The 14,608-nt window shown below is 37.6% G+C and overlaps 1 protein-coding gene across 1 annotated transcript; it reads right to left on the bottom strand.

Moving 5' to 3' along the window:
- Positions 1-6,795: 6,795 nt before the first annotated feature.
- On the bottom strand, positions 6,796-13,742 carry LOC135200517 (paraneoplastic antigen Ma6E-like). Its single transcript, XM_064229168.1, has 2 exons — positions 13,712-13,742; positions 6,796-7,259 (listed from the first exon to the last, which is right to left on the bottom strand). Exons 1-2 carry the CDS (start codon positions 13,740-13,742, stop codon positions 6,796-6,798), a joined length of 495 nt encoding a protein of 164 aa, XP_064085238.1.
- Positions 13,743-14,608: the final 866 nt, after the last annotated feature.

Below are 14,608 nucleotides of genomic sequence, written 5' to 3'. Positions count from 1 at the left end.
ATCTTTGTCACCATTGCAGTGCATTCTTACTGTCGTTGATTCAAGCCAATCCAAAGCCATTTTCTTCTTTAGAAATGCACATATCGCACATTCAGATATTGTTAGCTACCTTCCCCTTACCCCAAACCAACGCACATGCACACATACGTGCACCAAAAGCGGTTTATATAGTTATAAAATCTGATTTTTTGTATCGAAATATAAAAACCTCCCATATCAACTCATAGAAAACATCACAGCCTCAAGAGAAATATAGAAAACGTGATTTAAATTAATGGTAGACTACGATATTCCCAATTATTTATGTTGAAGCCACTTTCTACATGTGTATACTATTAAGGCGCTGTCACACTAGCGAAATTTCCGTCGACTTTTTCTGAGTTTGTCGTCGACTTTCCAAAGAAGTCGACGTCATTCAGTACTCTGGTTGTAACACACGTTCTTCTTCATACCGTGGTTGTCGTCGTCAAAACGTAAACAAACCATCTGAGCTGTGACTTCCCGGAATAATAAAACAACTATGCTTTATAACACAAAGCAACTATTGGGTCGTGCTTGCATGTGTTTAATGATGATGCATAGAATTTAAAAAAAAAAGTCTTTGGGTTCGGTCCTAGTTAAAAAGACGTGAAAAGCTTTATTTAAAAAAATAAGCTAGGGCTAGCCTAGATAGGCTATTTGTAACCTTGTTTACACAACCACAGTCAGACTGTATTATAAATTAAGCTAGAGAAACACTGCAAAAATTTTAAAGATTTTTGTTTGTATTATTTACTAATGCAAAAAAAAAAAAAAAAAAAAAAAATCAATGAGAGCAGACCTACGCTATATAATAATCTGATATTCACGATATAGCATGCTTATCTGTATAAAGATCAGCAAGTTCAGGAAAGTTTTCCCTGAGTCGCATGGTGATCTCTTGGTAATTTTTTTCATTTAAGACCCTTTTTCATAAAACTATCATGCTTATGGTCCCATAAACATCGTCTCTCCCCGATACCTTCGACCAAAAACTGTTCTGGCAATCTTGTCCACTGTACCAAGAACTCCATCTTGCATCTGATGACTTGAAATGTGCGCTTTCCAAGATATAAACAAACAATAGAGTCGACGGTAGCGATGGGATGCATTCGATCGGTACCGTTTTCAAAATTCATGATGACGACACCAGAAAGTCGTCATCAAAACATGAAAAAGTCGACGTTAAATTCAAAAGTCGACGGAAATTTCGCTAGAGTGACAGCGCCTTTAAGAGAAATTTACCGATAAAAACAAGCATATTAATCATAGAATTCTATAGGAGTATACTTAATGGTCAAATGGATATTTATTATGAATCGTATGCTAAAGACGATCTACATCTGGTCATATATATCCCCTAAAAAGCAAAAGCCAATGGGTGGTGAATTTACCGTCCTTTTTCTGGCCCTGGCCAGAGTATGGGTGGGAGAGGATGAGGGTTGGGGGAGTGGGGGGCGGTGGGAGCTAGATCAGTGACGTTTCCAAACCCGGATAAATAGTGTTTGTCAGGAAGGGCTTCCGTCCGTAAAAAACATCTGCCAAAACCAATTATGAAATGAGTCGTCGGAGAGAGAGAGAGAGAGAGAGAGAGAGAGAGCTCATTAATCATCAATACTTGATCATACTGAAGATGCCTTTGTTACTTCCCAATACTAAAACTTCAGATTTATTGTTGTGATACGACAGCCATATGTACAGTAGTTATATGAATGTTACGTATTTGTGAAAATATTGATTAAACGCTATTAAATTTTTACCTTTCCTTATTTCCTATACTTTTTTCCCCTGTGGCTCAAGAAAATGAGTCTACTGTCGTGTAGTTACCAGACATTTTTCCCGACTTATTTTATTCCCATCTGTGTGTGTGAATGAGTCTACTGTCATGCAGTTACGAGACATTTTTTTCCAAAGTTATCTTATTCCCGTGTGTGTGTGTGTATTTCTCCCTGCATACATAAAAACGGACTGAACCCAAACGGAAAAGCTGCTTCTACCGCAGCTGTGAGAAGTTCCCAATAAATTGCAGCGCGCAGATGACGAAGCTGATCAACTGAACGCGCCCGAGAGAAACGAACTCTGACTTACGTCCCGCGCATTCGCTCTGTAATCCCCCACTCATTTCGACCGTAATTACCGCTAAGGACCCTCTCTTCGAAACCCATTATTTGCTTTATTAATGCTTTTGCGGGCAAGGCCGAGCTATGATCATTATCATCATCATCATCGTCATCATGGTCCCTTGGCAAATTGGACGAGAGTCAAATTGAATTTAATTAAGGGGAGTCAACAGAACGCTCCCGCGGCGGATGGATAAATGGCCGACTGGGTGACGTTCCTCCCGCCAAAATTTATCGCCTTTCCAGTTTCATTCCGGCGGCCGTGTAATTGTCTCGGCGTACTCGGGCTGGTAGGAAGATAAATAATCATTTTTCCATTTGTTGTGTTAGTCATATATCTCTACTTACCTTTTGGTTTTTTATATTATTTTATTGGCGTTATTTTTTTTCTTTTTTTACGATTCCGCGCTAATGTTTGGAATTTACAAAAAAAAGGGTAAAGGAAAACTTACCATTAATTAATTTGCTATAACGGAAACCAAACCCTTAATAAATTTGCTAAAGAATAATGGTAATAATAAATTCACAACATCTGTTTATAACATACAACCCATTATTTTCTTAAAGGTCTCACAAGTCTCATTAGAAGTTACGCGGGCTATCACTCCATCATATTCTTCTCATCTATAACCATAAGAAAGTTCTTTTAGAATCTGTTGTAGCCAGACTACTTTACCCTTCTCATCTCTGCTATAATTGTGAGTTAAGCTTAAAAGTCCAGGATCCTTCCTGGATGGTGACCCCCCCCAATGGTACAATTTAACCCGGTATGTATCCCCCTTGACCGTGTTTAGTCCAAGCCCGCTGGGGATGACCGTGAAAACATAAACAAAAGACTGTCAATATCATCAAGATACTCGAAAACCCTCAGGGTTCACTTTCTAGGAGAGATTACAAGTCCAGCTTCCAAGGTCCATAAATCAACATCGCTGTTCTCGTCCCTATAATCAGACGAATATCAGGTACAGTGATGCTCAAATCTCATGCAACATGATTCCATAAGATTTCGTTCAAAATTCACTAACTGGCAACATAGCAAGCTCCATATTTATCTATTATTTCAATGCGGAAACGCGATTATTGCATACAATATGGACATAATATGTTTCACAAGAGTGAAATCTGTCATATATGTCAAAACTGTAAGAAAATGTCACGTGAAGCAAATTTCAGAAAAAAACTCTACGAAACATTTTCGAAACTTTCGTTCACACACCGCTGAAGCATTTGACCAAAATGAAGTCGTCATCAAGCATCAGTTCAAATGTTAAATAAAAAAAAACGAAAAACAAATGGTCATAACATTCATAATGCTTCCAAAGCCAACATAAAATTTAAAATAGTCCTATTAGATTGCTTTTACATCTCAATGCTGAACAATATGTAAATATGTATATACAATAGTAGAATGCGCCCACCGATATCAACGTGTGAGCGGAGCGTGTGTGACGTATCATTTGTGTCGGTGCAACAACCACCACCCGGTGTAACATAAGTAGGTCTACACTGAGTAGCGACAATGAAATTATCTTGAAAACACTTATTTTATATGTTACAGGATTATTTGGATTTTCATACATAATTAATTCCTATAATTCTTAAATATTTAAAAAATTATGGCATACAAGTAAATATTCGCCCATGCAATTATTCTTTTGTCAAAGCCAAGATATTATTCTTAGGCCTAGGTGTTAGATTTCTTTACTTGACAATTAACAGTCATATCTCTCTATTAAAAATTTCTGGCCAGAAAGCAAATGAGGTTATCTACACATTCTTGTTCTTCAAGTTACCTTATGAAAGGATAAATTATACACCAAAAGCGAGGAGAGGGACTTTTAAGAAAATAATATTTTACATCAGTTGAAAAACAAGCGTTCCATACGCCATGATATTAATACTTATGATATTTCGATTAATAGTCATCTTCTCCATATAATCAAAATCATCATCTTATATTTGTCAAAGAACAGGTAATCTCTACAAATAAAAACATTAGTAAACATTATATCATTTCATAAGGCTTAGATTATTCTTTTAGGCCTATAATTCATTTTGCAACATATAGGCAGCGTAAACGCAGCCTAAAACTTCAACATTCAAAGAAAATTGGTTGTAATTCATATCCCCGTTGTATTCGTCAAAAAACAGATAATCTCTACAAATAAATTCATTAATAACAGATTATAACTCAGAAGGCTTGATTATTTTTTTAGGCCTATAAAACATTTTGCAACATACAGGCAGCTTAAACACAGCCGAAAGCTTCAACATTCAAAGAAAACTTGTTTTAATTCATATTGCTACGTTGAATATGTTATGACTATTGAGCTTATTAGGTCTACTGTCAATGCAGCAGACGTAATGTTGACCATTCCGAGGAGCATGTAAAGTGTGCTTTCATTGATGGCACAGCTAAACTTATCACACCGCATTTTGAACTTAGCAGCATAAAAAAGAAAATCAGTTCAAATCACACAGATTACGAATTATACCAATGCATAAAAGGGATCATATTTATATAAACCATGGGGAAAATAGGGCTAGCTGTGAATTCACAAACTTTTCGACATGTATGACATTAGAAAAAAAAAAGTATAACACTACTTGGCAACATCACGTTGAGTCTGAGAATCTGGACGATACAAAAGAATCATGTCGCATGAGATTTGAGCACCACTGTACATAATTCACTGATAAGATAAAAGCGCACCCAGTCACTGCCTCATTCTGTATCGAGACATGCTATAGTAGATTCACATCAACCGTGCATCTGATGTCTAGGCCAGTCCCTTACGACGCTCCTGATTGGCGCCGTTGATAAGCCAATGAAAGGGCTGGAAGCTCTGTCTCTCTCGAGAGTTCACATAGGCAGGATGTATGTTCCACCTCTCCTGAGAGATACTTCAGGAGAGGTGGAACATACATCCTGCCTATGTGAACTCTCTCGAGCGACTGAGGAGGGTTTCCAGCCCTGTGATTGGCATATCAACAGTCAATCAGGAGCATCGTAAGGGAATGGCCTAGACATCAGATGCACGGTTGATGTGAATCTACTATAGCCAGGTATGTTTGATAACCACCAAGTTGTAAAACTCATATACGTACCTACATACATACTAGAGGGCTGCAAATTGGTACGTTGGTCATCCACCCTCCAATCATCAAACATACAAAATTGCAGCCCTCTAGCATCAGTAGTTTTTATTTCATTCAAGGTTAAAGTTAACTATCATCGTGTGTCTGGCGCCGCTATGAGAGCCAACAACACATGCCAACAGCGGGCCGTGGCTGAAAGTTTCATGGGATTCGGCTGAGTTTTACAAAGCATTGTACGCTGTCCAGAAAACTCAATTGCGCTGGAGAAACTTTGGCACATTTTTAACTTTTTTTTCCTTTTAAAATCTGGAAACCGTTGAATTCCCCATCCTGGTGCATTATGATACTGATAGGAGATAATTTCCTCCAGCGTGATCGTATCTCCGATCATACGATCTCCTCTTGATTGGAGAAATCGAAAAGGTAAAAAGATTCGCGACTTTATACTTCTTTTTGTGGGGGCGAAACGTAAGCGGAGGATGTCGGATGTACGATAATTGGGTTCCTGAACCATGTAATCCCATTCATTTTCGGACGATGATCGGTGAGATTGGCTACGAGAATACAAGGGCTCGGACTGAAGTGTCGTCTCCAGAGAGAGGTTTTATATCAACTCACGGGGCCAAGCGAAAGGAAGGAAAAAAAAAAAAATTCCCGAGTTTTATGAAAGAATAAGAGGTAATTGTGCCTCAAAGTTTTTTTTTATTCTGCTTTTATTATCATTATATTATCCTTATTATTATTCTCACAGTAGCATATATGTACCCATACATAACTGGGGATTTGTCTCCAATATAATAAGAATAATAAAATAATAATAATTAATAATAAAAAAATTCTCAAAGTAGCATATATGTACCCATACATAACTGGGGATTTGTCTCCAATAATTTTTAAAAAAAAACTAATAATAATAATAATAATAATAATAATAAATCTCAAAGTAGGATATATGTACCCATACATACCTGTGGATTTGTGTCTCCAATAATAATAATAATAATAATAATAATAATAATAATAATAATAATAATAATAATAATAATAATAATAATTAATAATAATAAAGTTCTCACAGTAGCATATAGTATATAATAATAATAATAATAATAATAATAATAATAATAAAATTCTCAAAGTAGCATATACCGTATGTACCCATACATAACTGTGGATTTGTGTCTCCAATCATAATAATAATAATAATAATAATAATAATAATAATAATAATAATAATAATAATAATAATAATCTATTCTAAGCGGTAGTGTCGTACCTGTGCTTGAAAACATAATGTCATTATTTTGAGTCATGAATATGAATGGTTTAGCGTGTATGCATGTGAGTATGAGTGTGAGTGTGTGTGTGTGTGTGCGAGCGCGCGCGCGCATGTATGAGTGGCACTATTCAGGGAGTCAACGGGGTTAAGGGTTGAAAGGCTAATGGGGTTTCAAGCTACGGATTTAAAACTGACGTATATCTTCCCAACCGGTTTAATTTTGCGTCTCACGAAATTGGTCGTCAATGAAGGGGTTCGGCTCCAGACGCGGGCACATTTTCATATAAATGGCGATGACGTTTCACTCAGAATTTCTCGTGAATGAGTTCTTCTTCCTCCTCCTCCTATTTCTCCTTCATCTCCTGCGCCGCATCCTCCTATTTCTCTTTTATCTCCTTCCCCTCCTATTTCTCCTTCATCTCCTCTTCCTATTTCTCCTTCATCTCCTCCTCCTCCTACTTCATCTCCTCCGCCTATTTCTACTTTTTCTCCTCCTCCTACTTCTCCTTCTCCTCCATCTCCTCCCACTTCTCTTTCTCCTTCATTTCCTCCTACTTCTCCTTCTCCTGTTTCTCCATCTCCTCCTACCTCTCCTCCTACTACTTCTCCTTCTCCTCGTATTTCTCCTTCATCTCCTCCTACTTCTCCTTCTCCTCCTGTTTCTCCAACTCCTCCTACTTCTCCTTCTCCTCCTACTTCTCCTTCTCCTCTTATTTCTCCTTCATCTCCTTCTCCTATTTCTCCTTGAGAGAGAGAGAGGCGATATTTTCAAAACAGCATGACATAAAATTACTCGAAAAGCATCATGTTTTCCATGCAATATTTGTTGTTCGTCTATAAATAAACTCTTATTAAAATTATTAGCTTTTTTTATGAATTTAGATTAATAAAACTCACGATAAATTCGGCGCTTTTCATTTGCACGCAGGACCGTCGAAATTTATCGCATTTTTCAGTGCCACATCCTTTTTCATTACTGTTCTGGTAACAAAGCACAATGGAGCTTTCCAAAGCACCTTATACAAGATTATTATTCAAGAGAAGTTCTGTGTATTTTCAGTAAGATTATACCCGGAACGTTGACCTTCTAAGCTATTAGTATTATTTATGATAGTATCACTGTTTCAACGGCATTTAATTTATTATAAAGTCTTCACAATTCTTCTTATTATCTCTTTCTCACCAGCATGTAGCTGGTAGATCAGCTACATGGTGGTGAGAAAAAGATGATAAGAAGAATTGAGAAGATTCTATATAAATTGGATGTTGTTGAAACATCTATAATATTCAATGCTACTGCCCTCAGTATTTATATATTAATACACGTCAGAGACATCTTTGTGTCTCTACTTCCGTAAGCAACGCATTAACGAAGATATTTTCCCAGTTTGTTTGTATGATGTTTTCGTGTTCCATGGCACCAGTGGTTATTCAACAACGGTACCAACGGCTTTACGTGACTTCCGAACCACGTCGAGGCTGAAATTCTAATATCACCAGAAATACACATCTCTAACCCCTCAGTGGAATGCCCGAGAATTGAACTCGCCGCCCCCGAGGTGGCAGGCCAACACCATACCGATCACGCCACTGAGGCGCTTCGTTATTTTCCCATGATTTACGGAATTAAGTAAGATGTTCTCGTAACTACGTGAATATGGGATCACCTGACCTATAATATGAGAAACATTTCGAGAAAAAAGGAAAGCAATCCAAAAAAATAAAAGAGAAAAAAAATAATAATAAAAGAATCTTTTCTGGCGCCTGGTCAAGCGATCTCCAGAGGGTCATCTCGTACCACTCCAGGTCGTTCCTGAGGGAGACGTTTCGGCTAAGGTAGTAGTTTTTATGACCTGTTTACTGCGTCACACTCGGCGGCGGTTTGGGAAGCAACTCAACACGCCTCTTGCTGGTGACGACGTGATCGTCTGGAAAAAAGGTGTTTTGCGTGTGCTTTTTAGAATCTCTCTCTCTATTAAATCACCACAGGGAAATTCTTGCGTCGGTTTGTTTGTATAGTGTTTTTACGTTGCCTGGAACCAGTGGTTATTCAGCAACCGGACCAACGGCTTTACGCGATTTCCGAACCACGTCGAGAATGAACTTGTATCACCAGAAGTACACATCTCTCACTCCTCAATGGAATGGCCGAGAATCGAACCCGCGACCACCGAGGTGGTAAGCAAACACCATACCAACCACGCCACTGAGGCGCTAATTCCTGCGTCGGTTCAAGAGTCTGATACTGCTCCCAGTGGTTGGTTGATTGTTACTGTTCATAGCCGGAAATGGGTCAAGACACAGGACGAGAGAGAGAGAGAGAGAGAACTGAATAATAGAAGAGGCCAATCAGTTCTTCTTCAGGGTATATATCAGAATATAATGATGAGAAAGCCTCGACGAGGTAGTCCTTGCCCCTACCTCCTAGCTACCCAGGGGAGCTCTCTCTCTCTCGCTCTCAAACTATTTCGAAATTTACACATTTAGATTTGCGTACGATTACCAAAGATATTTCATACCATTACACGGGTTCGAACTACATTTATTTTGGGCATGATGACATTCCTCTCACAGCAATAAAGGGGTAAATATGTTTAGGCAAAAAAAAAAAAAAAAAAATAGATTAAATTAACCCTCTTACACCGATTGGACGTATTAAACGTCGAGTCAAAATGTCTCCCGTATGCCGATTGGACGTATCATACGTCGGCTCAAAAAAGTTATTTTAAAAATTCGCAAAGGAAAATACTTATAGGCCTACAGCCTAAAACTTTTGTATCACGCGCCTTGGGGGAGGGATGCTGGGAGTTCACGGATCAAGGCGTTGTTTTCCTTTTTTGTTTACAATCGCTACGCAGGCGCGCAAGCGCGAATTTCTTTCTTATCGCACTAAAAAGTATCAGTGACACATCTCGGAAATTATTTCGTCACTTTGACATAATTATTGCACCATTTTAAATTATCTTTTACATGAAGTATTATATAGAAAATGTGCACAATTTCATGTAAATGCAACAAAAAAATACTCATGATTGTAGCTTTTATCAGTTGAAATATTTTCATATAAATAACGATAAGTGCAAAAATTTCAACCTTCGGTCAACTTTGACTCTACAGAAATGGTCGAGAAACGCAATTGTAAGCTAAAATTCTTATATTATAGTAATATTCAATCATTTGCCTTCATTTTGCAACAAATTGGACGTCTCTCGCCCAATATTTCGATTTATGGTGAATTTATGAAAAAACTTTTTCCTTACGTTCGTGCGATAACTCTTCCGATAAATTTTTTCGTGCGATTGTCCTAATGTTTGCACCCTTTTAAATTTGCCGTTACATAAAGAAGTTTTATATATGGAAATGTGCGCAATTTCATGCACAATACAACCAAAAACAACCATGGTTGTAGCTTTTATCAGTTTTGAAATATTTTCTTATATATAACGTAAAGTGCAAAAATTTAAACTTTCGGTCAACTTTGACTCTACCGAATGGTCGAAAAAACGCAATTGTAAGCTAAAACTCTTATATTCTAGTAATATTCAATCATTTACCTTCATTTTGCAACGACTTGGAAGTCTCTAGCACAATATTTCGATTTATGGTGAATTTATGAAAAAAAAACATTACGTTCGCGCGTAACTCTTCCGAAAAATCAGAATTTTTTTGTGCGATTGTCGAAATGTTTGCACCATTTAAAATTAGCTGTTACATAAAGTTTTTATATAGAAAATGTGCGCAATTTTCATGTAGAATACAACTATGATTGAAGGTTGTAGCTTTTTCTCTTTTTCGAAATATTTGCATATAAATCACGATAAATAGAAAAAAAACCACGTTCGGTCAAATTTGACTCTACCGAAATAGTTGAAAAACGCAATTGTAAGCTAAAACTCTTACGGCCTAGTAATATTCCGTCATTTTTCTTCATTTTGAAACAAATTTGAAGTCTCTAAAACAATATTGTGATTTATGGTGAATTTTTGAAAAATATATTTACCTTCACTCCGCGCGCCGATTCGCGGCCGCAAGTCTCCGAAATACGTACATGGCATTATCCTAATATTTGCTCCTTTTCATATTAGCCTTTGTATAGAGTTTTCATATATCAAAATGTGCGCAAATTCATGGAGATACAATAAAAAAATAATTGAAGGTTGTAGCTTTTTCTATTCGAAATATGTGCATATAAAAAATATATATATTAAAATTTCGACATTCGGTCAAATTTAACTCGTCCGAAATGGTCGAAATCTGCAATTCTAATCTAAAACTCTTACAGTATCGTAATATTCAATCATTTGTCTTAATTTTGAAACAAATTGGAAGTCTCTAGAACATTATTTAGAATTACGGTGAATTTTTGAAAATAACATTTTTTTACGTCCGCTCGTTACGAATTCGTACATCATTTTGTGATAATATTTTTCCGGTGTTGCTTTTATTGTTTTACTATGTATTATATATCAAAAGGATTGCAATTTAGTGTACAATACAAACGAAAAAAAGTAACTCGTTAGCATTTTTGACCCGTTTTTTTTGCACAGCGTGATTTGAATACAATTATCTATGAATTTTTTTTTTTCACTACCATATATCGCATTATTTACATATGATAATGATATTATTTTTCATTTCTGATGATTGCATACTAAACTTCAGGCAATGAAAAAAAAATGAGCCAAAAATGAACTCTTAATCTTCAAAACTAAGAGCTTTGTGATTTTTTGAAAAAATTATTTTTTCCGGTTCCGCGCTCACTCCAAACCGGCGCCGGCATACAGGAGAGGTTTTGATTTTTAGGGCTTCGTCGTAAGAGGGTTAAATAAAAAATATCCATAGCGTTCATGGACGTGAAAATTTTTAAGACAGACTTAACATGCTCATAGGCCTATGTTGTAGTTTGAGATCAAGCTGGCCTTATGCCAGCACGGGCTCTTGCTCACAGAGCAGCCCGTAGATTCATAGGCCTATGCACATCGGATTTTCTGTTACTGCTCCCAACGAAATTTCAAATTGCAGCCTATTTACGTCTCAGTTTCTCTGGTTTATGGACGTCCAAGTATCATTTTAAAAACTCAGAAAATGTCAGAATCCAAGAAGTACACCCTCACTGACAGCAGCGGGATTAGTGTGTAAGCTGAGCAGTGGAACAGGGCCTAATTCCTACACAGTATAAGCTACGCCGTGACAAATACACCGGGAGACAAAAGACAGACGCTAAAAAGCAAGGTCGAACAAAAAGCTCCCCCCGTTGCAGGAGATGCACATCCTATCCCGAGTGAGAGAGAGGACAATTGTTTATTCACGTTCTTCGCTCACTCTCTCTTTTCAAATCGGGGACGTAGAGGCTACGAGGGCCCTCTTGGTCAGGGAAAAATAAGTCTTGACGTCTGTGCACGCGCTTGGAATCAGTGGCCCGAGAGCTAGAAGAAGAAGAAGAAGAGAAAAGGCGGGAAAGACTGAGAAAAGGGACGCGACGAAGACAGACTGGGGGAGAAGCATTGTTACCAATGTACAAAGGAAGCCTCGTTCCCATTGTGATGGAGGCGTATTGATATCTGCCCCAGCGAACTTTGGTTCCGTGTCCCATTTGGCTGTAAAAGGGGGGATGGGGCAAGAGGGGGGAATGCACTCAATAGCACAGACAGGACGTGCGATAATGGAACTTAAAATAGAGGAGATAAATATGGCATTAGACGTCAAATATGCCGAGTACTCGGGTGATGAAGATCGACTCGGATAAGGCGCGGGAAAAGTGGTAGCGATCCAGACAATGATACCAGACGCTGGGAATTAAATGACCAGTAGAGAGAGCCTCTTGGATCCGCGAGAAGGAGAAGAGGAGAGATAGAGTATCCAGATTTCATCTTTAAAAGGACGAGAGAAGGCCTGGATGGCTAAGCAAATCCGTAACGTAAGTAAAGCCGTGGAATCCGTGATATCAAGGAATCAGATAACGCTGCATTATGCTAATCTCTGTGATTCGGGCTCGCTTCGCAAGCGCTGATTTCATGCATGATGATTATACGCGGACTTCGGTGATAATCACAAGAGGAGCCGTATACTTCAGAACAGAATTTCAGAAGAATAAGAAGAAGAAGAATAGAATTTCAGAGGAAGAAAAATAGGAGGAGTTATGGGAGGAGGGGCGAGGGAGGGAGATAGAGCTGGTTAATTAAGGGTTAGTGAGAAAAAGATAGACCCATTAACTTTTCGTTATCTTTGATATTAGTTTTTAAGAGGAAATATAAACGTAAAATGAGCATGGGAGCCGCTGTTGATTGCTTGCTGTTATATACTATATATATATATATATATATATATATATATATATATATATATATATATATATATATATATATATATATATATATATAATGTGCTTTCTCAATCGAAGTTAAGTAAAGTATATATTAGTTTAACCAGGCTGGTTCGAAGGTTTACATATTTTTACGTGGCTAGGAACAAATTGGTTACCTAGCAACGGAACCTACAGTTTATTGCGGGATCCGAACCACACATTATATCGAGAAATGACTTTCTGATCTGCAAAAATAAATTCCTCTGATTCCGCGTTGGCAGAGCGGGGAATCGAACTCGGACTACTGAATCGGTAGGTGAGCACGTAAGCAACTCGTCCAACAAGGAGCAATCTTAAGGCAAGTATTCCTCCATTTTACTCAACAGCCATAAACATGAATGCAAACATTACGTTTCAATTCCGACAGAGACAATCGGCCCGTAAATTCGTGTCCCCGCGCTCTCAAATGGCATCCTACGGCAGTAAAACTTCCAGATTAACGCGTCAAGTATCAATTCGCGCCTTCACGCTTCCTCGAGGGGGCGCATATATAGTCCTTTCTTTCTCGCTCGCAATGCAGGCGCGTGATTGTTTGTTTGTATGGTGCTTTTACGTCGCATGGAACCAGTGGTTATTCAGCAACGGGACCAACGGCTTTACACTAAGACTTCCGAACCACGTCGAGACTGAACTTCTATCACCAGAAATACACGTCTCTCACTCCTCTGTGGAATGCCCGAGAATCGAACTGGCGGCCACCGAGGTGGCACGCCAACGTCATACCGACCACGCCACTGAGGAGGCCCGTGATTGACAGGGCGTCGTTTTACAGGACGGGGGTTAGCTGTTTTAGACGGTTGTATATTCTGTATATTCTCTGTCAATTCTTACTGTAGCAGGCTTCTGTAGGTTGTGAGGCCATAGTCTGTGTAAGAATTTCCCGGTGTAATCATGTAACTCTGTCTTGAAGGATTCTTTACCGTCATTATATGACTGTATCTGTATGACTGTATCTGTGTTCAAGCATTCTTATGTGCAATTATGTAACTCCGTCTGTCTTTTCAGAATTCTTACGTATGACTGTGTAACTCTTTCTATATTTAAGAATTCTTACGTGTAAATAATTAACTCTGTCAACCATGAAGAATTCCTACGTGTAATCATGTAATTATGTCTGTTTTAAAGAATTCTTACGTATAAATAAGTAAATCTGTCTCTATACATTCTTAAGTGTAAATGAGTAACTCTGTCTCTATGAATTCTTATGTGTAAATAAATAACTGTCTCTGAATTCTTATATGTAAATAAGTAAATCTGTCTCTATGAATTCTTAGGTGTAAATGAGTAACTCTGTCTCAAAGAATTCTTACGTGTAAATAAGTAACTGTCTCTGAATTCTTATATATAAATAAGTAAATCCATCTCTATGAATTCTTACGTGTAAAGGAGTAACTCTGTCTCTATGAATTCTTACGTGTAAATAAGTAACTGTCCTCGGAATTCTTATATGTAAATAAGTAAATCTGTCTCTATAATTCTTACGTGTAAATGAGTAACTCTGTCTCTATAAAAATTCTAACGTGTAAGTAAGTGACTCGTCTCAATGATTCTTACGTGTAAAGAAGTAATTCTGTCTCAATGAATTTTTACGGTAAATAAGAAACTCTGTTTCTATGAATTCTTACGTGTAAATAAGTAACTCTGTCTCAACGAATTTTTACTTGTAAATAAGTAACTTTCTCAATAGAAATGCAATTACGTTTAAATAATTAACTCTGTCTCATGAAT

Source organism: Macrobrachium nipponense, chromosome 27, assembly GCF_015104395.2.
Source record: "Macrobrachium nipponense isolate FS-2020 chromosome 27, ASM1510439v2, whole genome shotgun sequence".
Lineage (NCBI taxonomy): Eukaryota > Metazoa > Arthropoda > Malacostraca > Decapoda > Palaemonidae > Macrobrachium > Macrobrachium nipponense.
The sequence above is the reverse complement of the archived record's forward strand: the minus strand, read 5'-3'. Positions and strand labels throughout refer to the sequence as shown.

Bases quoted from the DNA above. Each gene is read 5' to 3' on its own strand.
- LOC135200517 (XM_064229168.1), bottom strand. From the start codon at position 13,742: ATGGCCTCACAACCTACAGAAGCCTGCTACA. The intron at 7,260-13,711 runs GTAAGAATTGAC...CTCTCTCTCAAG, and splicing joins ACCTACAGAAGCCTGCTACA to GAGAAATAGGAGAAGGAGAT.